The 26487-nt window shown below is 43.4% G+C and overlaps 1 protein-coding gene across 1 annotated transcript in view; it reads left to right on the forward strand.

The window, feature by feature from the left end:
- Positions 1-61: 61 nt before the first annotated feature.
- Positions 62-26487, forward strand: part of esf1 (ESF1, nucleolar pre-rRNA processing protein, homolog (S. cerevisiae)) — a 57125-nt gene continuing 30699 nt past the window's right edge. The window contains exons 1-9 of the mRNA XM_055638907.1: positions 62-173; positions 3103-3804; positions 5240-5529; positions 7188-7301; positions 10112-10227; positions 14435-14587; positions 18976-19090; positions 20869-21031; positions 21848-21979. Coding sequence (XP_055494882.1) covers positions 3126-3804; positions 5240-5529; positions 7188-7301; positions 10112-10227; positions 14435-14587; positions 18976-19090; positions 20869-21031; positions 21848-21979 — 1762 coding nt within the window. The 5' untranslated portion in view covers positions 62-173; positions 3103-3125. The remainder of the gene's footprint in view (positions 174-3102; positions 3805-5239; positions 5530-7187; positions 7302-10111; positions 10228-14434; positions 14588-18975; positions 19091-20868; positions 21032-21847; positions 21980-26487) is intronic.

Genomic DNA, 26487 nt, shown 5'->3' on the forward strand with positions numbered 1-26487 from the left:
ATTTCCCATTTAATTGCTAGGTGGCAGAGTATTTTACGCGTGTTTTGTTGGAGTTTGAGTTGCAATGTTGAAACAATCCCCCCCCTACTGGGTAAGGTGGGGAGGAGAAGGTCACGGGGTCAGGGGGCGGAGTCTACGGGCGGCACGAGGACGGTGCGGTTCCTGGGTGGCGGGTACGTGGCGACCGGACCCTCCCCTCATCACCCCCCTCCCCGCGCATGCCCCCCATCATCCCCCTTCCCCCCCATCACCCCCTCTAACTCTCTACACCTCCCTCGTTATCCTCCCTCCCCCTCCCCCTCATCCCCCCCTCATCATCCTCCCCGCCCTCCCCCCTCCCCCCTCATCATCCTCCCCCTCATCATCCTCCCCGCCCTCCCCCCTCCCCCTCATCATCCTCCCCGCTCCTCTCCTACCCCCCTCCCCCCCTCATCATCCCCCCCCTCATCATCCTCCCCCATCACTCCCCCCATCATCCCCGCTCCTACCCCCTACCCCCCTCCCCCCTCATCATCCCCCTCATCATCCTCCCCCATCACTCCCCTCATCATCCCCCTCCCCCCCATCATCCCCCTCCCCCCATCATCCCCCGCTCCTCCTACCCCCCTCCCCCCTCATCATCCCCCTCATCATCCTCCCCCATCACTCCCCTCATCATCCCCCTCCCCCCCCCCATCATCCCCCTTCCCCTCATCATCCCCCTTTCCCTCATCACCCCCGCTCCTCCTCCCCCCCTCATCCCCCTCATCATCCTCCCCATCATCATCCCCCCGCCATCCCCCCCTCATCATCCTCCCCCCCCCCCCCCTCATCACCCCCCTCATCATCCTCCCCCCCCCCCCCTCCCTCATCACCCCCCTCTCACCATGGTAAAGAAGGTGTATCGTATAAATATATCTGAGGCATATGGTATGCTTGACATCAGGCAGGACAATTGAGTATAAGAGTCAGGAAGTCACAATGTAACTTTGCAAGACCTTTGCTAGGCCGCTTTTGGAGTATTACATGCAGTTCTGGTCTCCCCATGGACGTAGAGACTTTGGAAAAGGTGCAGTGGAGGTTTACCAGAATGATGAAAAAGACATAAAATGCCTCAGTAACATGTGTAGGAAGGAACTGCAGATGCTGGTTTAAATCGAAGATAGACACAATATGCTGGAGTAGCTCAGCTGGAAAGGCAGCATCTCTGGAGAGAAGGAATAAGTGACGTTTCGGGCCTGCACTTGGTCTTGCCGATATACAGGAGTCCACCCATGATACAGCAGATACAGTAGATGAGGTTGGAGGAGGTGAACCTCTGCCTCACCTGAAAAAAGAACCTCTGCCTCACCTGAAAGGACTGTTGGGGTTCTTGGGTGGAGTCGAGGGTGGAGGTATAGGGACAGGTATTTCATCTCCTGTGGTTGCAGGGGAAAGTACCTGGGGAGGGGTCGATTTAGGTGGGAAGGGACGAGTTTTCCAGCGACTTCCGGAGGGAAGGGTCTTTGTGAAAAAGAAAAAGGAGTGGGCCTGGGAAGACGTGGCTAGTAGTGGGATCCCGTTGGAGGAGGTGAAAATGTCAGGATTATATGCTGTATGCGACGGCTGATGGGTGGAAGGTGAGGACAAGGAGGACTCTGTCCTTGTTACGAATGGGGGGGGGGGGGAGGGAGGGAGAGCGAGAGCGGAGTAGTGGGATATGGAGGAGCCTCTTCTATACTGGAAGATGGGTACCGCCGTTCCCTAAAGAATGGGGGCAGAGTTACTCCACAAAAAGCTGGAGTAACTCAACGGGACTGGGAGCATCTCTGGAGGGAAGGAATGGGTGACGTTTCGGTCAAGACTCTTCTTCAGACAGGTTAGGGATAAGGGAAACAAGAGATATAGATGGTGATGTGGAGAGATAAAGAACAATGAATGAAAGATATGCAAGAAAGTAACGATGATAAAGGAAACGGGTCATTGTAAGCTGTTTGTAGGGTGAAAATGAGAAACGAGTACGACATGGGTGGGGAGGTATAGTGAGAGAGGGAATGCCGGGGCTACCTGAAGTGAGAAATCAAAATCATACCACTGGGCTGTCAGCTGTCCAAGCGAAATATGAGATGCTGTTCCTCCAATTCCCCAAATTTCCTCCTAAAAAGTGTAGTCTAGATAGCTAAGTGAGTCAGTGGGTTTGTAATGGATTGACTGTCTCCTGTGATGGAGACGGTGAGAAGTAGAAACGGTGGGGAGATGTCGGAGATGGTCCAAGTGAATTTGAGTGCAGGATGGAAATTAGTCGTGAAGTTGATGAAGTCAGTGGGTTCTGCATGCCCAAACGCAAAGAGCTGGAGTAAATTCGCGATTCAGGTGGGAATGTATAGGGACATTCTTTCAGACCAAAACGTTGCCTATACGCCTGCATTTTGTGTTTTGCATGATGTTGAAAATATATGATTGTTAAGGGCTTGGGCACACTAGAGGCAGGAAACATGTTCCCGACGTTGGGGGAGTCCAGAACCAGGGGCCACAGTTTAAGAGTAAGGAGTAAGCCATTTAGAACGGAGACGAGGAAACACATTTTCTCACAGAGTGGTGAGTCTGTGGAATTCTCTGCCTCAGAGGGCGGTGGAGCCCGGTTCTCTGGATGCTTTCAAGAGACAGCTAGATAGGGCTCTTAAAAATAGCGGAGTCAGGGGATATGGGGAGAAGGCAGGAACGGGGTACTGATTGGGGATCAGCCATGATCACATTGAATAGTGGTGCTGGCTCGAAGGGCCAAATGGCCTACTCTTGCATCTGTTGTCTAAAAAAAAAGAACATTTCTGTACAGGGCTTTTCAACATTTAATCCTGATATGTATGAGGAATAATTACGGTAACAGCACAGTTGTAGAGATAAGTAAGAGAGAAGCTCAAGGTAACTCTAAGCACTGTGTGAGCAGTCATGTTGGGGGGGGGGATTGATGCAGATTTTGAGATCTATTAAACCCTGTCAAATGCATTTTCCCAGGAGAATGTGTATAAAAATGTAATTTGAAGAATCTGTGTGCCCTTGGAGTGCTTTGTATATTTATTTTCAATCTATATTTTTATGATTCCTGTGATTTTTTTCTATAAAGTTTAAATTTTGTTCTTGCAGATTGGACATAGGATTGGATAAAAATGGCGTCGAGAGCAGAGGAAGTTATGAGTGACGACCGCTTCAGGCAGGTGATGAAGGACCCCAGGTTCTGGGAGATGCCCGAGAAAGAACGCAAGATCAAGATCGACAAGCGGTTTCAAGGGATGTTTCACGAGAAGAAATTTAAACTGAATTACACCGTGGATAAGAGGGGGAGACCGATCAACCACAGCACAACGGAAGACCTGAAGCGCTTTTATGACTTGGACTCTGATGATTCCGACTTGGATGATGATGATGAACCTGGAAAGAGCAAACAAAGAGAGCTGGGGGGAAAACCGAGGCAAGGAAGAAAGAGTGGTTCCGGAAAAGCTTTGAAAGGCAGCATGCTGATGGATAAAAAGAAAAAGCAGAGTCTAAACAAAGGGACAAAATCAAAAATGATAAAAGAACTGGAAACTGAGAGCCCCAGTGACAATATCAGTACTGACGTTAACAAGAAAAAGCTTAAAATAACAGCGAGTGAAAAGACGGCATTTAAAGATGAGCGCTCTGAAAGCAGTGAAGAAGAGGAGCGAGCCGATGAGATGAAAAATAAACCCGCTTCTACCCTTAAACTGCAGAAGAAAAGTATTGTCGGCAATCAAGAAGGAATAAAACCATTTGTAACAGAGAACAATACAATTAAAACAGGTGCTTCAGAAGATGATAGTGATTTAGGTATGTGTTATATTTCTATCCATTTTACAGGCATTTGAGTTGACCGTAAAAATTTCCATTGACTTGGTCTCCACAGCCTTCTGTAGCAATGAATTCCACAGATTCACCACCCTCTGACTAAAGAAATTCATCCTTGCAATAAAGACAAATCACTGCCCACAAAAAATGAGATACAGAATAATATTCGCTCTTGTAGAGTTTTAAAAAAAATAGTAAAACACAAAATGTTCTTTCAACTTGCAGTTCTTGACGCATGCGCGGATGATGCTGCTTCGCATTGTGGAAGATCACAATACACCCATTTTCTGTTTCCCCCTCACCCCCTTTAATGTGGGGTTTGCCTTGAAGATCGGCTCCCATGTGACTACTATCATGAACGTTGTGTACTCCAGTTTTTGGTTAATGTTTGAAACTTTGGTTCTGAATAAGCCTCATAAATTTGCACTGGTGCCCAATCCATGTCATGTCCAGCCGTACAATGTAGAAGGCTGTTTGGCCCGTTGAATCCTTGCAGGCCTTTGGAGCAATTGCTTCAATCCTCTCCCCCCTCCCCCACTTATTTATTGTAACCTGTTCTTTCTCATCCCACCTAGTTTAGTTTATTGGCACTTGCTTGCTCTGGAGATGATTTGTAGTGGACAATTGCTCGAGTTTGGGAAGTAGGAGGAAACCAGTGTACCTACTGGCAGCTATGTAAGCAAACTGTGAGCATGCACATTCCACTTCAGAGCTCAGGATGAAACCAGGTCTATCTTTTGGCAACGTTCAGCTGAAGGGCATAAATCTAAAGCATGCACACCATCTTACCTCGGTGAGCAGATTCAAACACACCTTTATTATTTTTGTAGGTAGACAAAAATGCTGGAGAAACCTAGCGGGTGAGGCAGCATCTATGGAGCGAAGGATTAGGTGACGTTTCAGGTCGAGACCCTTCTTCAGACTGATGATTGGGGGGGGGAGAAGAAAGGAAGAGGCAGAGACAGTAGGCTGAGGGAGAGCCGGGAAGGGGAAAGAGGGAGAAAGCAGGGACTACTTGAAATTGGAAAAGTCAATGTACATACCGCTGGGGTGTAAACGACCCAAGCGAAATATGAGGTGCTGCTCCTCCAATTTACAGTGGGACTCACTCTGGCCATGGAGGAGGCCCAGGACAGAAAGGTCGGATTCAGAATGGGAGGGGGAGTTGAAGTGCTGAGCCACCGGGAGATCAGGTTGGTTATTGCGAACCGAGCGGAGGTGTTGGGGGAAGCAATCGCCAAGCCTACGCATGGTCTCACCGATGTAGAGCAGCTGACAACCAGAGCAGCGGTTGCAATAGATGAGGTTGAAGGAAGTGCAGGTGAACCTTGTTTGCACTCTGTCCTTTTAAAATGTCACAGTAGCAGTTCAGTGCCTCCGCAATTTGTTTCGGAATAAACTTTTTGATGCATTTCAGAAAGCGACGATGACGTTAATGATGAAGGTCACTGGAGTGAAAGTGACTCTTCAGGAACAGGCAGACAAAGCCGGGAGGAAGAAGATGAAATCACGGCAGACAGTGAAGATGAAGAGTATTCATCCGGAGGTGACAGTGATAGCGACAGTGGTCCTGATTTGGCCAGAGGGAAAGGAAACATTGAAACAAGCTCTGATGACGATGACTATTTTGAAGAACCGTTAGTAAATGAGCCAGAAATTGAACACAACTGGGGAGAACTGGATAAGGAAGCCCTACGTGGAGATACGGTAAAGATCATAGATATATACAGTAACCACTGAGGCCTCTTCTGCTCACTCGAGCACAGTATTTTCGACACTCACCATTCTCTGGATAGAAACAAATATTTTGTCTTCATCTTTCGTTTAAATCTTGCAAATGCTTAACCATTAGACTCCTGAATTATTGATGTTGCTGAGGGAAGTATTTCTTCCTTGTTCTATTATGCCTAGTTCCCTTAAGAAAAATTGGAAGATTAAAGGAATGCAAAAATGATTATAGACCTCTTTAGAATGGATTTCAATTATCGCGGAAGGAGTGTTCCCAGAGTAATCAGACAGCACAGTCTCTTTAAGAACACAGGCTGCTAGTTAAACCCCAGTCCCACGGTGCGAGTTCTCCCCGTGTTTGCCCTGATTCGAACTCGGAGATTTACGGTAATGGCCACTCGTCGGTACTCGGGGCTCCCGTGAACATTTTTCATCATGTTGAAAAAATCTTTACGAGTCTTCCCGTGCTTACCTGCCATTAGCGAGTGCCTGCTGTTAGCGCTAAGAGATCCGAGATCCGACGTACCCGTTACGTTCTCCGTGCTTACCACAAACTTGATATTTTTTAAAACTCGGGAGAGAGCTCTTGGAATGAACTCGTACCGTGGGTCAGGGCTATTATACTGTGGGAAGTCCTTTCAAATTGACAATGCAATTGCTTTGAACGATACTGAAAGGTCTGAATGACAAATAAAGGATTCAATTCAATTCAATTCAATTGTGCAACGAAACACTAAAAAACGCCTTAACAACACGGGGCAGTATGGTGGAGTAGTGCCTTATAGAGCTACTGCCTTATAGTGCCAGAAACACGGTTTCGATCTTGACTATGGGTGCTGTCTGTACGGAGTTTGTGCATTCTCCCCATGACCTGCGTGTGTTTTCTCCAAGATATTCAGTTTTCTCCCACACTCCAAAAACGTATAGGTTGGTCGGATAGTTATAGTTAGTTTAGTTTAGGGATACAGTGCGGAAACAGTTACTTCGGCCCACCGGGTCCACATCAACCAATGAATCCCGCATATTAGCACTATCCAACACACTAGGGACAATTTTTACATTTTAACCAGCTAATTTACCTACAAACCTGTACGTCTTTGAAGTGTGTGAGGAAACCGAAGATCTCGGAGAAAACCCACGCGGTCACGGAGCGTACAAACTCCGTACAGACAGCACCCGGGATCGAGCCAAGGCCTCTGGCGCTGCAAGTGCTGTAAGGCAGTAACTCTACCTCTGCGCCACACTTGCGCCCACAGCTTGGTGTAAATGTGAAATTGTCCCTAGCGTGTGAGGGCAGTGTTTATAAGCAGGGATCGCTGGTCGGTGCGTACTTGGTGGGCTGATGGGCCTGTTTCCACGCTGTATCTCTAAACTAAATCAAACTAAGCAAAACAAACAGCCTTTAGTATTTTTAGCTTGCAGTAACAAAAATATATTTTTAGCTTTGTATATGGCGGTTAACAGCAAACACTCGGCAATAACGGACACCCATTTTTCCCCCTCATGATCCGTTATAATGAGGTTTTTTCTGTACTGCAAATAGCCATAAAAATGTCTGCATTTTTAAATGTTTTATTGCCTGCTATTGAATCAGTTTTCATGAGACAATTTCCATAACATCCTGATTTTCTTGTTAGGTCACTCGGCGATTTGCAGTTTGCAACCAGGATTGGGACAAAATGAAGGCAAATGATCTGATGGTGTTATTCAATTCTTTCATCCCCAAAGATGGCGCTGTATTGTCTGTGAAGGTGAGTTTGTTAAATGGTTCCAATTTTACATTTTTCCAATGTTACACTGTTTTCTTTCTCAATTCTCCTTGATATTTAGATAATACTCAGATATTAACTGATAACACTCAGAAAGCTTCTGCTTATATGAATCACAAATTATTGAGTGATAATAACCTGAATGTGATTGTTTTTTGAAAGTCTAACTGATAGTGGCAACATTTAGATTTGCCTTGGGTTATAAATCATGGTATTATATTGATCTTGCCCTTTTCTTTGCTATTGTTTCTACAGCATACGAAGTTTAAAATAAAAAGGGAAATATTTCCTTGTTTAGATACATATTACATTGCATTAAATGGGTTCTGTGGAAACATAGAAACACAGAAAATAGGTGCAGGAGTAGGCCATTCGGCCCTTCGTGCCTGCACTGCCATTCAATATGATCATGGCTGATCATCCAACTCAGTATCCTGTACCTGCCTTCTCTCCATACACCCCTGATCCCTTTAGCCACAAGGGCCACATCTAACCCTCTTAAATATAGCCAACGAACTGGCCTCAACTACCTTCTGTGGCAGAGAATTCCACAGATTCACCACTCTCTGTGTGAAAAATGTTTTCCTCATCTCGGTCCTAAAAGATTTCCCCCTTATCCTTAAACTGTGACCCCTTGTTCTGGACTTCCCCAACATCGGAAACAATCTTCCTGCATCTAGCCTGTCCAACCCCTTAAGAACTTTGTAAGTTTCTATAAGGTCCCCCCCTCAATCTTCTAAATTCTAGCGAGTACAAACCGAGTGTATCCAGTCTTTCTTCATATGAAAGTCCTGCCATCCCAGGAATCAGTCTGTGAACCTTCTCTGTACTCCCTCTATGGCAAGAATGTCTTTCCCCAGATTAGGAGACCAAAACTGTACGCAATACTCCAGGTGTGGTCTCACCAAGACCCTGTGCAACTGCAGTAGAACCTCCCTGCTCCTATACTCAAATCCTTTCGCTTATTCCAGCGATTTGTTTTAATCATAGTTGTGCTAAGGTAAAAAAAAATCAGATTTGAGCCACTTTACATGGATAGAAAAGGTTTAAAAAGATATGGGTCAAAAACACGAAGATGGGACTAGATTTGAAGGGGCTTCTTGAATGGGTTGGGCCGAAGCACCTATTTCTCTACTGTATAACTAGAAAGGTTCCATTAAGCTTATCACATCTGTGTTGAAAAGTGCACTCCTGCTATAGCCAAATTCTTGCAAATTATTCCCCTATAAATACTTATCCACTCTGAAGATTAATTTTGAATGCTTATGCCACACTTAATTCAAACAATGCATTGCACATTGTTAAAAGCCTGCAAATCAATATATATATATATATATTCTCTTATCATTCTGGGTCTCCGCACCAGTAATCTCACATCTCTGATCATTGACTATCTTGCCTTCAGAAACATTTGTCCTTAATTACTATAAAACTTAATAACTTTGAAAGTTCTGTTAAATTTCCTCTTGCTCATTCCATGGTAAGGAGAGCTGCCTGGGCTTCTTTCATCTCAATGGGATAATGGCAGGTTGCCAGTTCCGCACCTGCTGCCCATTGCTATCTAATCTTCTCCGCTATGATTCTCACCTGGTGGCGAATGACTCGTATTAGAGCTCTCGGGTCACATTTCCATTTTGTTCTCGCTCTGTCTTTTGATCAGCGACGCTGAAAACTCGGCAGTCATCAAGTTGCGTAATTTTCAGTTCATTTCCTTTGATAAACTAAAAAAATCTCAATATAAAGTATAACCGAGTTTTGCTGGGATTCATTAGTGAGATGTTAAAATATAAGTTCCTGTGCTGAAGTTAATGTTACGTTTTTTGTAAAACCCTTTTTACAAAGGATTATGAAAGGCAAAAAGAGCAGTACTTCTAAGCCTGATTTTTATTGAAGATGTATTGGTTTTATTAACTTTAGTGAAGCATTTTGTCTGATGCACTATTTAAATCTATTTTATACATTGCATTAAATTGGTTGGATCTCTATTTTTTTTCACGATTTTCCCTTTTGCTTCAGTAAATAGAAGTATTTTTGCAAGTGGTTATAAAATTGTAGATAACACCTTCTGCAAATTTAAAGCGAATGCAAATAGATTGAGTGTTTAAGAAGGAACTGCAGATGCTGGAAAATCGAAGGTACACAAAAATGCTGGAGAAACTCAGCGGGTGCAGCAGCATCTATGGAGCGAAGGAAATAGTCTGAAGAAGGGTTTCGGCCCGAAACGTTGCCTATTTCCTTCGCTCCATAGATCCGGCTGCACCCGCTGAGTTTCTCCAGCATTTTTGTGTACCTGCAAATAGATTAAATTTGAGGAACTGGACAGTTGATGCTTCAGGACTGAAGGTTCCCGACCCGAAATGTCACCTGTGTGTGTTCTCCAGAGATGCTGTCTGACCCTCTGAGTTATTCCAGCACTGTGTCTTTTTTTTTTTGAAAACCACCATCTGCAGTTCCTCAATTAAATTATAGTTTAAATGGAAGGAATACAGAAGTTGATGATATTATTGAATGATACAGATCGGTTCTATTAAAGAGCGTATTTTAATTCTGTATAATCAGTATGTAGGTGACCCACGTTTATAACGGTAGGAAAATAGAAGTTGTTCATTGAGGTTATTATTTGGTTCTCCCCATAAATGCTTAGAATAGACAATACACAATAGACAATAGGTGCAGGAGTAGGCCATTCGGCCCTTCGAGCCAGCACCGATGCATATTATCCACAGATGATTTAATCAGTGGGGTTATATGCAACTAAAATGGTTTCAAACTGACTGATGTGCTCACTTTAGATCTACCCTTCAGAATTTGGAAAGGAAAAAATGAAAGAGGAGGGATTACATGGGCCCACAGAATTACTGGGGAATAACTTACCGGAAAATGAAAATGAAGACACCAGTGAGCAAAGGTAAACAAAGCTTGACGGACCGTTTAACACCGTGAATTCCGCTGCAATATTTGGCAATCCCTCTTTTACCTGAGCATTGCAACCTCTCTTTCTTCTTTTTAATATGTTCTTTCACTTTAGACTTCAGAGATAATGCCCTCGGAAACAGACCCTTCGGCCCACTGAGACCAGGCCGAACAGCGATTGCCCCGTACACTAGCACAATCCTGCACGCTAGGGACAATTTACAATTTTACAGAAGTCAATTAATCCATAAATCTGTATGTCTTTGGAGTGTGGGAGGAAACCGGAGCACCCAGAGAAAACCCTACACGATCACAGGGAGAACATACAAACTCCATATAGACCGCACCCGTAGTCAGGATCGATTTAGAAACATAGAAAATAGGTGCAGGAGGAGGATATTTGGCCCTTCGAGCCAGCACCGACCACCATTCATTGTGATCATGGCTGATCGTCCCCTATCAATAACCCGTGCCTGCCTTGTCCCCATATCCCTTGACTCCACTAGCCCCTAGAGCTCTATCTAACTCTCTTTTCAATCCATCCAGTGACTTGGCCTCCACTTCCCTCTGTGGCAGGGAATTCCATAAATTCACAACTCTCTGGGTGAAAAAGTTTTTTCTCACCTCTGTCTTAAATGCCCTCCCCTTTATTCTAGGAAAGGGTCTCTGGTGATGGCTCTTTGACCAAGCACAGTTCTTTCCAATTTTTGACTTCTACTTCTAGAGAAGTATATGTTTTTATAGATTATGTGTCTTCTGTGTGTCTTTTTAACTTGACTTGACTCTCTGAACAACTGTACAAGAGTTCCTATGTGTGTAAGCACAAATGGCAAATAAAGTTTTTGACCTTTGACCTTTGATCTGGCTGTTAACAAATTCTGCTTGAAGACCTCCCTGTGAAGGTCCTCATCAGATTTTACCATCGTAAAGAAACTATAAAATTAGGTTTTGTTGTAAAAATATTTGTATTGAAGCAGTGCCCAAAGCTAACTCGTTGATTTATCCATCAAGTTTGGTATGTTCCCAGTCTGTGCAATTTTCTTTTAGCAATTGATAGAAATAATAAAATGGTGAACTGTACCGAAGTAGAATTAAAAAGTATGTTTTTTGCTGTCCAAATTCCAAATGATCGTATCAGGTGGACGGCAAACATTCTGTCATTTGTAACCGTGTCTCTTAACAAATGCTTTGTTTTCTTATGTTCTTACCTAAAAAACCAACTTGATAATCAAAACTTAAGAGGACAAACGGGTAAAAGCCCTGTCCCACTGTACGAGTTAATTCAAGAGTTCTCCCGAGTTTGGCCCTGATTCGAATTCAGAGATTTACGGTAATGGCTGTTCGTAAGTACTCGGGGCTCTCGTGGACATTTTTCAACATGTCAAAAAATCTTCACGTCTTCACGAACTTACTGCGTTTCCTGAGTACCTGCTGTTAGCGTTACGAGCCGCAAAGAGACGTCCCCGAGCTCCGACGTACCCGATACGTTCATTCTACGTGCTTACCACGAGTTTGATTTTTTTTTTTAAACTCGGGAGAGCACTTGAATGAACTCGTACAGTGGGACAGGGCTATTACTAGAGATATGAGCAAATCACTTGCCTCATGGAAGCTCTTGCTATACTCCACCTCGTAGGTTATAGGAGCAGAATTAGGACATTCAGCCCATCAAGTCTACTCCGCCATTCAATCATGGTTGACCTATCTCTCCCTCCCAACCCCATTCTCCTGCCTTCTCCCCATAACCCCTGACACCCATTGAAGGCACGAGCAGAGTGAAGCTACTCATGGTCTCAAAGCCATGATTGAATGGCGAAGTAGACTTAATGGGCCGAATGGCCTAATTCTGCTTCTATCACTTATTACCTTATGATAGTTCTTATTTAGTTCTCAAAGAAATTTAAGTTTGTGATAGTCGTTCAAAAGAGCCACAATTAATTTTATTCTTAACATTTGGACTTTAGGGACAAGAAACTCTGTTTTAGTTGAATTTTGTGTGAAGGGTCCCGACTCGAAACATTATCAATCCATGTTCTCCAGAGATGCTGCCTGTCCCGCTGAGTTACTTCAGCACTCTGTGGCTTCAAACTTTGGTGCAAAGGGATGATAAAGATTGGAATTCCAAAACCTACCAATTGAGGGCGTTGCATTGCCATGCTAAATGAATGAAGAGTTTCTGCCTTCTGTACCAGTATAAATTTGGTTCTCAATGTCATCTCCTTTATCAATTTAAAATGGATACTGGACAGGGCAGAAGAAAGGCATGTTTTTTTTTTTGAAGCTGATTATTGTTCAATTATCAGCAAGAATTTCTCCTGTAATGTTTTGTGCTAAAAGTCCTATTTGGGGATTTTTGTACTTTTTATAGATTACCTGTGAATGTGGCATTTCTTTTTTAAGATGGTGCACACTATAGAACAATATATGACATTGGTTTGTTATCAGCCAGATACAACCTAAAGTGTATTAAGTTTGTATTTAATATTGTCACACATACCAAGGTACAGTGTAAGGTCTTGTTTTGCATGCTATCCTAACACATCAGATACATCATATATAATTACAATTAAGTCACTCGAGTACAAATAGATAGAGCAAAAGCATGCAGCGTGAAAAAATATAGTGCAAAATGTCTGCAATGGATCAGAGGTGAATCGGACAATGCCCTATCTTATGAAAAGACTGTTCAGACGCCTGAAAACAGAGGGATGCAAAACGTCACCTGTCCTTTTTCTCCAGAGTTGCTGTCTGACCTGCTGAGTTACTCCAGCATTTTGTGTCTATCTTTGGTATAGACATAGAAACATAGAAAATAGGTGCAGGAGTAGGCCATTCGGCCCTTCGATATGATCATGGCTGATCATCCAACTCAGTATCCTGCACCTGCCTTCTCTCCATACCCCCTGATCCCTTTAGCCACAATGGCCACATCTAACTCCCTCTTAAATATAGCCAATGAACTGGCCCCAACTACCTTCTGTGGCAGAGAGTTCCACAGATTCACCACTCTGTGTGAATGAGCATCCGCAAGGGTTTCCCAACCTTTTTTGTCCGGTCTACCCCTGCCAACTTTAATAGCACATGACAATGTTATTTCACTTATTTATGAACAACTAATGATGAACAGATGCCAAACACAGTCAGTCAATGAGAAAAAATATGTACAAATCCAGAATCACCAAATTTACCCCCTGGGTCGGTGAAATTTACCCCCTGGGGGTGAATTTACCCCAGGTTGGGAACCCTTGCATTCGTGGCATTTAAAATACTTTTGGATAAGCGTATGGATACGCAGGGGCTGGTGGGATATGGGTTATGTGCAGGTAGATAAGTGATGGTCTTGGAATCATAAGCTGTACAAAAATGCTGGAGAACCTCAGCGGGTGAGGCAGCATCTATGTGAAGGTGACGTTTCGAGACCTTTCCTTAGACACGAAGAAGCATGTTCTACACAAACATTAGGGGCTGAAGGGCCTGTTCTTGTGCTGTGCTGTACTTTGTTCTATAACATATTACAGTTATAATAAGGCAATTTGGACAAAGGAAATTTATTGTCACATACACCATTTGCTGCAGTGAAGTTTGAGTTGCCATGCAGCACACAAATAAGATAAACACAACACTATAGAGTTTAACATAAAACAAAATAACATAAAAGCACAATTTGTAAGCGTTACCATGCAATTTAATGTAAGATGTTTTTGTATTAATTTCAAGTATGTTGAAGGGACTTGAAAGTTCTTACAAAACTCTTAAGTGGTTGGACAGGTTAGATGCAGGAAGATTATTCCCGATTTTGGGGAAGTCCAGAACTAGGGGTCACAGTTTAAGGATGAGGGAATTCCTTTAGGACTGAGATGAGGAAAACATTTTTTACACAGAGAGTGGTGAATCTATGGAATTCTCTGCCACAGAAGGTAGTTGAGGCCAGTTCATTGGCTATATTTAAGAGGGAGTTAGATGTGGCCCTTGTGGCTAAAGGGATCAGGAGGTATGGAGGGAAGGCAGGGATGGGATACTGAGTTGGATGATCAGCCATGATCATATCGAATGGCGGTGCAGGCTCAAGGGCCGAATGGCCTACTCCTGCACCTATTTTCTATGTTTCTATGAAACCTCTTTGTAGAAATAGGTATGTGCAAATATATATATATATATATAGCAAATATTATTTACATTAACCACTTGTATTTCCTTCATAGAATTATCCGGGAAAAAGTGCGGGAGTACCAGTTCAAACGACTGCAGTACTACTACGCAGTAGTGGAATGCGATTCTCCTGAAACGGCCAATAAGCTCTATGAGGAATGTGACGGGATGGAATATGAAAGCAGTAGTTCCTTTCTGGATCTCAGGTTCAGTAAAGATGTTGAATTTCCATTTCTTTGGTTTGCTAAAGCAAAGCATAATTGTACAAGTGAGGATAGACACAAAATGCTAGAGTAACTCAGCGGGACAGGTAGCATCTCTGGAGAGAAGGAATGGGTGACGTTTCTGGTCGAGACCCGTCTTCAGACAGGTTAGGGATATTCCAAACATGGTCTTATCCCTAACCACTCTGAAGAAGGATCTTGACCCAAAACGTACCCCATTCCTTCTCTCCAGAGATGATGCCCTGTCTTGCTGAATTACTCCAGCTTTTTGTGTCTATCTTGAGTTTAAACCAGCATCTGCTGTTCCTTCGTACACATTGTACAAGTGAATCTCTTCCCATTTGCCAGCAAACTCTCATTCACTCTGGTACATAAATATGTTGAGGCTGTGAGTAGGAAGGAACTGCAGATGCCGATTTACACCGAAGATAGACACAAAATGCTGGAGTAACTCAGCAGGACAGTCGGCACCTCTGGATAGAAGGAGTGGGTGACATTTTGGGTCGAGACCCTTCTTCAGAAGATGCTGAGTTACTCCAGCATTTTGTGTCTACTAATATGTTGGGGCTGTTATATTGCAAAATCAACAACCAGAAGCCCAGTTCGGATTCAGTCAACATTTACAATGCAGTCTGGTTAGCACTCTGTTTTATTGTCATGTGTACCTTGGTACTAAACTAAGTTTGCAATGAGAATTTGTTAGAACGAGAAGACTTAAAAATAACTAGGAATGTACTTGGCAGCATTCAGCCTACGCACTCCAACTTGATGCAAGCGTCAATTCTCTGGTGATAACGTGACGAGTTTGGGTTATGACCTCCAACTCGGCTGCAAGCCCATTATAAAGAGCTAATCATACTCTGTGAAGAGGTTCACATTAATTCCACATTTGGTTTGCAATGTACTGAATGTACTGGTCCAAAGATTTCCTCTGACTAATGTTCTGTAATTTTGGTCTGAATGGATTGATGCATTTGATGCAAATTATTTGATGCTGTGTAATGTTTGGACATACTGATCATCCAGTCTCCTAGGCCACAGAGCATGTTCTTTTGCCATCTTTTTGCTTCAAAGAGCATTTTTTTATTAACTTGCCCACTCCCTGTCATTGTGTGTATAATTGTGTTTAGAGATTCAGCATTGAAACAGGCCCTTCAGCCCACTGAGTCCACTCTGACCATCTAGACCCATGTTATCCCACTTTCGCCGATCATCCTTTCACACCAGTTTTCCGACCATGCACCAGGGGCAATTTACGGAGGTCAATTAACCTACGGACCTACACACGTCTTTAGGATGATGGAGGAAACTGCAGCACCCGGTGGAAACCCACACCCTCACTGGGAAATTGTGCAAATTCCACACAGACAGCACCCAAGTCGGGATCGAACCTGGGTCTCTGGCGCTGTGAGGCAGAGGCTTCACCAGCTGCACCACTGTGCCACCTTAATATACTAGCTCTCCTTTTGATGCACTGGTGATATTACTTTGAGCCTGGAAGTTTCACTTGGGCAACTTGTAGTAGAGTTTTATTTGATGCCTATCCAATTTGTGCGAGACCTGTTTTAAAACAATGACAACTGATACTTCTCTCTGACTTGAAAGATGAATGTAACTAATATATCATAGAGTCATACAGCATGGAAACAGGCCTTTGACTCAACCTGCCATGCTGACCAAGGTGCCCCATCTACACTAGTCCCACCTGTTCACATATTGGCCCATATCCCTCCAATGGATGTCAAAGGATGTTGGGATGTTTCCACTAGTGGGAGAGTCTAGGACTAGAGGTCATAGCCTCAGAATGAAAATTATTTTAGGAAGGAAATGAGGAGATATTTCTTTAATCAGACGGTGGTGAATCTGTGGAATCTTAGCCACAGAAGGCTGTGGGGGCCAAGTCAGTGGATATTTTTAAGGCAGAGATTGGCAGGTTCTTGATTAGTACGGGTGTCAGGGGTTATGGGAGAAGGCAGGAGAATGGGGTTGAGAGGGAATGAAAGATCAGCCATGATTGAATGGTGGAATATACTTGATAGACAATAGGTGCAGGAGTAGGCCATTCGGCCCTTCGAGCCAATGTGATCATGGCTGATCATCCCCAATCAGTACCCCGTTCCTGCCTTCTCCCCATATCCCCTGACTCTCCTATCTTTCAGAGCCCTATCCAGCTCTCTCTTGAAAGTATCCAGAGAACCGGCCTCCACCGCTCTCTGAGGCAGAGAATTCCACAGACTCACAACTCTCTGTGATAAAGTGTTTCCTCATCTCCGTTCTAAATGGCTTACCCCTTATTCTTAAACTGTCACCTCTGGTTCTGGACTCCCCCAACATCGGGAACATATTTCCTGCCTCTGGGGTGTTCAAACCCTTTATAAATCCCCTCTCATCCTACTAAATTCCAGAGTATACAAGCCCAGCCGCTCCATTCTCTCAGCATATAACAGTCCCGGGAATTAGCCTTGTAAACCTATGCTGCACTCCCTCAATAGCAAGAATGTCCTTCCTCAAATTAGGGGACCAAAACTGCACACAATACTCCAGGTGTGATCTCACTAGGGCCCTGTACAACTGCAGAAGGATCTCGTTGCTCCTATACTCAACTCCTCTTGTTATAAAGGCACGTTATGAAGGCCAACATGCCATTTGCTTTCTTCACTGCCTGCTGTACCTGCATGTTTACTTTCATTGACTGACGAACAAGGACCCCCATGTCCCGTTGTACTTCCCCTTTTCCCAATTTGACACCATTTAGATAATAATCTGCCTTCCTGTTTTTGCTACCAAAGTGGATAACCTCACGTTTATCCACATTAAACTGCATCTGCTATGCATCTGCCCACTCACCCAACCTGTCCAAGTCACCCTGCATTCTCATAGCATCCTCCTCGCAGTTCACACTGCCACCCATCATGGGCCAAATGGTCTAATTCTACTCCTATCCCTTATGACCTAAACCTTTTTTTTAATCAATTTACCTGTCCAAATGTATTTTAAATGTTATAGTATCTGCCTCAACTAACTCCTCTGGCAGCTTGTTCCATATACCCACTGCCCTCTGTGTAAAAAGTTGCCTCTCCGGTTTTTGTTAAATTGTTCCCCTCTTACTTAAACCGATGTTCCTGCTTTGGTTTGACTTACCAAAATGTAACACCTTGTGCCAATCTGCATTAAACTCCATTTCAAGTCAAGAGTCGAGAGAGTTTTATTGTCATGTGTCCCAGATAGGACAATGAAATTCTTACTTGCTGCAGCATAACAGAATATGTAAACATAGTACGTTACTCTGCTCATTTGCGCATGTTCCCTGGTTTTTGATTCCTCTTCTCTAGATAAAGGACTGCATTCACTCTTATCTGTCCCCCCCCCCCCCCCCCCCCATGATGTTTTGACTCTTAAGATCACTCCTCGGTCTCCTCCAATTCCTAGCCTGTCCTTCTCCCTATAGCTCAAGCCCTCGAGTCTTGGCAAAGTCCTCATAAATCTTCTCCACACTCTTTCTGGCCTCATGACATCCTTCCTATTGGCCAAAACTCAACACAATACTCCAAATGCGACCTCACCAACATGTTGTACAACTGTAACATAACACCCCACCTTCTATACTCAATACTCTGACTATTGATAGACAACATGCCAAAAGTCTTCTTGACCACCCTTTCTACTGTCGACAAAAAATGCTGGAGAAGCTCATCGGGTGAGGCTGCATCTATGGAGGGAACGAATTGGCCGCATTTTGGGTCGAGACCCTTCTTGTGACGCCACTTTCAGGAAACAATGTACCTGCACTCCTAGATCCTAGATCCACTGCTGTACAACACTCCCTGCCTTGCTTTGACATCCAAAAATGTTAAACCTTGCACCTATCTGCATTAAACTCCATTTGCCATTCTTCTGCCCACTGCCCCAGCTGATCAAGTGGTATTTTGTATTTACTGTATTAATATCTGTACTAATGCTAATTTAATTATTGAAGGTACACAAAAAAGCTGGAGAAACTCAGCGGGTGCAGCAGCATCTATGGAGCGAAGGAAATAGGCAACGTTTCGGGCCGAAACCCTTCTTCAGCCCGAAACGTTGCCTATTTTCTTCGCTCCATAGATGCTGCTGCACCTGCTGAGTTTCTCCAGCTTTTTTGTGTAACTTCGATTTTCCAGCATCTGCAGTTCCTTCTTAAACGCTAATTTAATTATTTGTAGTTTGTAGCAACTTACCAACTGTCCTGAAGTATGTTCATTGAGTTGCAGGTAGTTTTTGAATATTTTCATTTGGCAGCTGAACCCGATAATGCATGCTGTTATTAGAGTTAATAAGGAATTGAAGAATTCCATGTCTGAGTCGTGCTTGTTTGGGTTCGTATTGTAATTCAGGTTTATACCAGACGAATTAACATTTGAAGATGAGCCAAAGGATGTTGCCGCAGATGTGGATTTAGCAGCGTACAAGCCAAAATATTTCACTTCAGCAGCACTCAGCTCATCAAAGGTAATTAAAAGCATTTGCCTGTAATCTTCCAAACAACACGAATCACGTATGTATAACAAATCTTCCATTTCACAAACTGCACTTGGAATTTCTAAAGGGCAAATTAGATTAGTTTCAACTCTAGATGTGAATATGGTAACAGTTAAAACTAGGTGCAATTTGTGCTTTTTTGGGGTCCTGATTGCATCTATTTAAACACGTTTTTAGAAAAAAAACATCTTGCATCAGCAAAATTATGTAATGTGATCCAGATGATAAATGAGGCCGAGCGAAACAGATTTCATTCTATCTTTTTGATATGCCAAGAAATTTGCTTCTGACGAAATGTGAGGAAGTGTAGTTGATGGTCATGCCTTAACTTGTGTTCCAGATTTTTAAATGTGGATATTCTGGATCGGAGTTCAGTTTTTTGCACAATCATTTAACTGCTTCTTCACCTATGTGTTAGCTATGGATTTGGCTGCCTGGGATGGAGATTCACAGTCCAACCAACGTTACCCTTTAGAAATTCCAAGTGCAGTTTGTGAAATGGTTGATTTGTTATACATATGTGGTAACCAATGTTATCAGGGTGGCACAGTTGCGCAGCGGTCAAATTGCTGCCTTGCAGCATCAGAGACACGAGTTTGATCCTGACTGCGGGTGCTGCCTGTATGGAGTTTGCACGTTCTGCCTGTGACCGCGGGGATTTTCTCTGGGTGCTCCGGTTTCCTCCCACACTCCACAGACGTGCAAGTCTGTAGACTAATTGGCATCGTTAAGCTGTAAAATTGTATCCAGTGTGTACTTCAGTCTCATCCTTCTGAAATCGCCTTGTAGAAAGATGCTCATGGGTGATCGCTGGTCGGCACAGAGTCGGTGGGCCGAAGGGCCTGTTTCCGCACTGTATATCTTGAGTCTAAAAGTCATCCATCATGGGATGCATGAAGGAAATAATCACTGGAGCGACTGGCATTTCGTCTCCCACATTTTCTTTGGACAAAAATTGCTGGAAATACTTGTCGGGTCTGCGAAAAGTTAATGGTTATAATATTGATGTCCCTGGACATTTGAAGATCAAGGAGAAGATGGTGTTGTGGATCTTGAGCAGCATTAAGGTGGATTAATTCACAGGGCCTGATGGGATCTATCGCCGGTTATTAAGAGAGGAGATTGCATGGGCCTTGATGAAGATCTAATCAAGTCCCTCACTGTAGGCTGGTACATAAGATTAGGATGCATGGGATTCAAGGTGACTTGGTCATTTGGATTCAGAACTGGTTTAAAGAGAAAGGGTTGTGGTGGAAGGGTGTTATTCCAGCCAGGGAGTATACTGAGACCAGTGGAGTCAGTCTACCTCATGTCAGAAGGGGGAGAAGTTGTACAGAATGATAGCCACAGAGAAGAGGGATCTCCTGTGGCGTTCTGTCCTGCATCTTGGTGGAACCAGTCTGTTGCTGAGGGTACTCCTCGGGTTGACCAGTGTGTTATGGAGGGGGTGAGCTGCATTGTCCATATCAACGACTTGGATGGAAATACATGAGTATAATGTACTCCTTGCCCCCCTCACATCAGTCTGACGAAGAGTTTCGGCCCGTTGCCTATTTCCTTTGCTCCATAGATGCTGCTGCACCCGCTGAGTTTCTCCAGCACTTTTGTCTACCTTCGATTTTCCAGCATCTGCAGTTCCTTCTTAAACAGTATAATGTCTATATTGGATTCTTGATATAATGATTAATATTTTGTGACATTACGTGTTCCATACTTGGGTTCATTTGCAGTATCTTTATATATTTTAGGCAGAACTAACATGGGATGAGACAGACCATGAGCGTGTTGCTACATTGACAAGACGATTTCAGAAGGATGAGATTAAGGAGATGGACTTCAATGCCTACTTGGCTTCTTCAAGCGAGGAAGATGATGAAGCAGACATAGTGGAGGAAGAGGAGTCACAACAAGGTAAATAAATCCCCTCGTCGTCCTCCCCCCCTTTATCTGTGCTCCAATTGGATGCAATCCCATTTCTTCTACAATACCATCCCCCCCCATATGTTCCTTCCGGATCCCTTCATCTGGCTTCACATTTCACACCACTCTCCTTATCTTACAACGGTTAGTCTTTCAATCTCTGACCTTTGTCACACCATCCACCAAATAAACCCTCACCTCATTCGCCTATCACCTTCCTGGTTCTGTGGGGTCCCCAGCTCTCTTCTCACACTGTATCTCTCTCGGGAAGGTTTCCGACCCGAAACGTCACCTATCCATGATCCCCAGAGATGTTGCCTGACCCGCTGAGTTATTCCAGCAGTTTGCGTCTTTCTTTGTCAACCAGCATCCGCACTTCCTTGTGTCTTGGAATGCGGTTTTTATTTTAGCTCGCCTCCTTCATTTCGATCCACAATATATTTTGTGTATTTCTTGGACTCTGGTTCTAAGAAATTGCTGGAACGAGCAAAGTGGTTATGACAATAACTTTGAGTAATTGTGTCTGAACCTGGACGGTGGTTGTTAAAATTTGCAGAAATGCAGGATGCAGTAATTCACGTCTCAACGTTGTAATCACATGCATTTTATTTCCAATAGCTATTTCAAATATATTCTTGGGAGGTCAAATATTTGTCATTATTGTTAGGCGGAACACTTCATACTTGATGGCACTGCATTCCATTGTGGTTGCCATGCTGTGAGAGACAAATAACCCTTCTACTTGTGATCAATTTGCAAATGGGCTATGTGCGTACATTGATTTTAAAGTATTTTTCCCATCCACAGCTGACATTACGGCAGCAGTTAACACAAAAAAGGATGATGAACAGATTTCAAAATATAGAGAGCTACTGAGAACAATACAAGGGAAGGAAGAAAAAACTAAAGACATGGAAATGGAGATTACCTGGGTCCCAGGTAAATAACATATTTAACTTTGCAGACATGTTGAAACATAATTTGATTTAGTTTTGGCAGATATGAAGTGTAATGTTTTTTTTTCAAATTTCAATTGCTTTTTTTGGCACTAGGTGTGTTATGGTGTTTTTTTAACTAAGGTGTTAACGATACATAATTTATCAAAAGCAGTATTTTGATCTAAAGTCTTAAAGTTGGCCCAAGTTGACATTGTGCCATTCTCAAACCATTTGATGAAAGAGAAGTCATATCGTGGCCATCTTTTCTTTGGGGGATTGGAGGGTGGAAGCATTAAATCTGCAAACCTATCGCATAAAGATCTTGGCAGAGGATTATTAAGCAAATAAGAGTTAAGTATGGTTGTCTCCTTTTGATTGTGATTAATACTAACTGCGTTAACTTGATTATTGCACATTTTTTCCACTGCAACTGACTTCACATCCTCATGGTTTTTCATCACTCCTGCCAACCATATAAAACTGATGTTATTCCAGATTGGCTGACGATATATCTAGAATTCTGCAAATGTTTGCCTTAGAACATTACAGTTGAGTACAACACAAACACCACTTATCATTTTATTTCCCTGCTGCAGGCAATGGGTTCATTTATTTGCTGTTACTCCAGAATTGTCTTGGGTGTGCGACTGCTGTAATATAGTTTAGTTTAGAGATACAGCGCGGAAACAGGCCCTTTGGCCCACTATGTCTGCGCCAACCAGCGATCCCCAGGCATTAACACTATCCTACACATCCTAGGAACAATGTTTTACAGTTGCCAAGCCAAGTACAAGCCTGTACGTCTTTGGAGTGTGGGAGGAAACCGAAGGTCTCAGAGAAACCGAAGGTCTCCGAGAAACCCACGCGGGTCACGGGGAGAACATACAAACTCCATACAGACAGCACCCATAGTCGGGATCCAACCCAGGTCTCCAGCGCAGCATTTGCTGTGAGGCAGCAACTCTGCCGCTGCGCCACCGTGACCGCCCATGATAACGTAATTGGGATGGTCATTCTGAAGAAAGGTCTCAACCCGGAAAAGGCACCTATTCCTTTTCTCCAAAGATGCTGTCTGGTCTGCCGAGTTACCCATCTTGTGCCATGGCACCTCGGAAATGTTAAATTCAGTTACTTGATTAAATCTGGAATTAGAAATTTGCTATCAGTAATGGTGTTCAAGGAACTACCAGATTCCCATTTAAAAAATAAATCTCAAGCTATTTCGCTGGTGTATGTGACGGCAAGTTTGCAGGTGACACTAAATTGGGTGGTATTGTAGATGGTGAAGATGGTTGTCAAAAATTGCAGCAGGATCTTGATCGGTTGGGCAGGTTGACAGAGGAAAGTTTGATGGAAATTGATACAGATAAATGGGAAGTTTTGCATTTTGGAAACTCTTAACATGGGCAGGACCTACATACACAGTGAATGATAGGGCTCTGGGAAGTGTTGTCAAGTAGATGGGTCTAGGAGTACAGGTACATAGTTCCTTGAAAGTGGCGTCTCAGGTAGATAGGGTGGTCAAAAAGCCTTCTGGCACATTGGCTTTCATCAGTCAACGTATTGAGTCTCGAAGATGGGATGTCGTGTTGCAGTTATACAAGACGTTGGTGAGGCCTCATTTAGAGTATTGTTGTCTGTTTTGGTTGCTATGTTATAGGAAAGATGTTGTCTCGCTGGAAAGGGTGCAGAGAAGATTTACAAAGATGTTACCAGGACCTGTGCAATAGGGAGAGGTTGAGCAGGCTCGGACTATATTACTTGGAGTGCAGGAAGATGAGGAATGATCTTATCGATGTGTACAAAATCATGAGAGGAATAGATCGCATAAATGCACAGAGTAGGGGAATCGAGAACCAGAGGACATAAAGTTAAGGTGAGGGGAGAAAGATGTAATCGGAACCGGAGGGGTAACTTTTTTAAGCATAGGGTGGTGGGTGTATGGACTGAGCTGCCGGAGAAGGTAGTTGAAGCATGTACTTAAGGAACATTTTGACAGGTACATGGATAGGATGGGTTTCGAGGGAAGTGGGCCAAATATAGGCAGGTGGGACTAGTGAAGATAGGGCATGTTTGTCGGCGTGGGCAGGTTGGGCCGAAGGGCCATGTTTCCATGCTGCATGCCTCTGAGTATTCTTGGCTTTCTTGGCCTCATCTGGGCTACATGTGTCTCCAGACGCGCGATAACTTTAAATGAGGCATTCTTGGAAACCTTGCGTATCAAAACCATTGTGCACTGTGGTTTGTTGTGCAATGGTCTGTGTCTTGTCAATTAACCAAAAAAAGATACACTTGTGCGGCTTTTCTTGAATGTTGGTATTTTCTGTTGCTGGACCTATCCAATTTTAAAGCTTGGTTCAGAGAATCAAACTGGTGTATATGACCTGCTGGATAAAGCAGTCTTCTGGTATCTTATACAAATGGCCGTGAGCTAGGGAGTGGTTATTTGGCTTAGAATGAGGAACATCTCATAACTCAGGCCAATCCTCCTCCTTCCTAACGTTTAAAATGCACCTGTGCTGATTATTCTCTTCTATGGTTCTATAGTTGAGACTAGCAGTAAATATATGGTAGACACAAGCAATGGCAGAGACAAAATGCTGCAATAACTCAGGGGGTGAGGCAGCATCTCTGGAGAGAAGGAATGGGCGACGTTTCGGATCGAGACCCTTCTTCAGACTGAAGAAGGGTCTCGACCCGAAACGTCGCCCATTCCTTCTCTCCAGAGATGCTGCCTCACCCACTGAGTTACTCCAGCATTTTGTGTCTACCTTTGATTTAAACCAGCATCTGCAGTTCTTTCTTACACAAGCAATGGCAGGGGCTGCTTTTCAAATATAAACCACAAAGTGCTGGAGTAATTCAGTGGGTCAGGCAGCATCTCTGGAAGACTGATGATTGCGATACATTTTGGGCCGGGACCCTTGAGATTTAGTTACAGTGTTGGGCGGTATAGCAAACTCATCATTTTTAAGAGATTTTAACAAGAGGGTTGGGTGGATGTGAGTAAGTTTGAAGGGTTTTGTTTACTCCAAATTATTTCTTATAATTTAAACAACGTCATCAGTACTGGGGGGGGGGGGGGGGGGGGGGGGGGGGGGAATGATCCTTATAAAATCGCAAATTGCAATTAGTAAAAGCTGGATAGAATAACCTATTGTATTCCATTGTGCTAAATTGTCGATGGGAATTAACGCTTGTGGTTTTGAGGAATGTTTTTTATTAAATTGTTTAAATGTAAGTTAAAGAGACTCTTCATTTATTAGATCATATCGAATTCTAAACTTTTGTTTTATAATTGCCAAGATACAGGAAATTCTAAAGTTAAACCATTCTGCAGCAAGTGATGGTTGATAAAAGATCTAAAGACAAAAGACCTAAAGAATGTCTTTGTTGTGGGCTTCTCTTTTGCTATGTGCATTAAATCCACTGCGTCTTATGATCTTTAAATTTATACACATGGCAAATATCAAGGGAAATAAAAGGAAAGCTTGTGCAGCTTACCAAACTTGAAAAAGAACAGCCAATAAAATGACAACAATGGTGCGGTCTTATATTACAAGACTAGTCAGTTATTGGTGATTAGAATGATTTACGGTTATTATTGTTGGTTTATTTTTGCCTGGGAGCAATTTTGTGAAATTCAGCGTACTCGGCAAATGTTTGCCCGCGGGCGGCTTGAGAAGAGCAAAGAGAATTTTGAAAAGCTTTTCTGCTCCAAGTATTAACTTGGTCATGCATTGACGGACAGAAGATACAAATCTGAGAACGTGTTCCACTTTGACCTTGACTGAACTTTTATCAATTGTTTTGAAAATTTATTTTTGCAATAATTCTTCTCTCAGTAAATTCATATCTGGTGGAACGTTTCACCTTTTCCACTGACGCCAACAAAGCTGTGAAATTGGGTTGACATACAGCAGGTTACTTGACGGATCTGCTTGTTACTCTGTGAATCGAATGGTTATCTTGTGCGAGACTTAGGGCCTTGAATAGTTAACTCATTATAGAAACATAGAAATTAGGTGCAGGAGTAGGCCATTCGGCCCTTCGAGCCTGCACCGCCATTCAATATGATCATGGCAGATCATCCAACTCAGTATCCCGTACCTGCCTTCTCTCCATACCCCCTGATCCCCTTAGCCACAAGGGCCACATCTAACTCCCTCTTAAATATAGCCAATGAACTGGCCTCAACTACCCTCTGTGGCAGAGAGTTCCAGAGATTCACCACTCTCTGCGTGAAAAAAGTTCTTCTCATCTCGGTTTTAAAGGATTTCCCCTTTATCCTTAAGCTGTGACCCCTTGTCCTGGACTTCCCTAACATCGGGAACAATCTTCCTGCATCTAGCCTGTCCAACCCCTTAAGAATTTTGTAAGTTTCTATAAGATCCCCTCTCAATCTTCTAAATTCTAGAGAGTATAAACCAAGTCTATCCAGTCTTTCTTCATAAGATAGTCCTGACATCCCAGGAATCAGTCTGGTGAACCGTCTCTGCACTCCCTCTA

This window comes from Leucoraja erinacea, chromosome 8 (genome assembly GCF_028641065.1).
Source record: "Leucoraja erinacea ecotype New England chromosome 8, Leri_hhj_1, whole genome shotgun sequence".
NCBI classification, from domain to species: Eukaryota; Metazoa; Chordata; class Chondrichthyes; order Rajiformes; family Rajidae; genus Leucoraja; species Leucoraja erinaceus.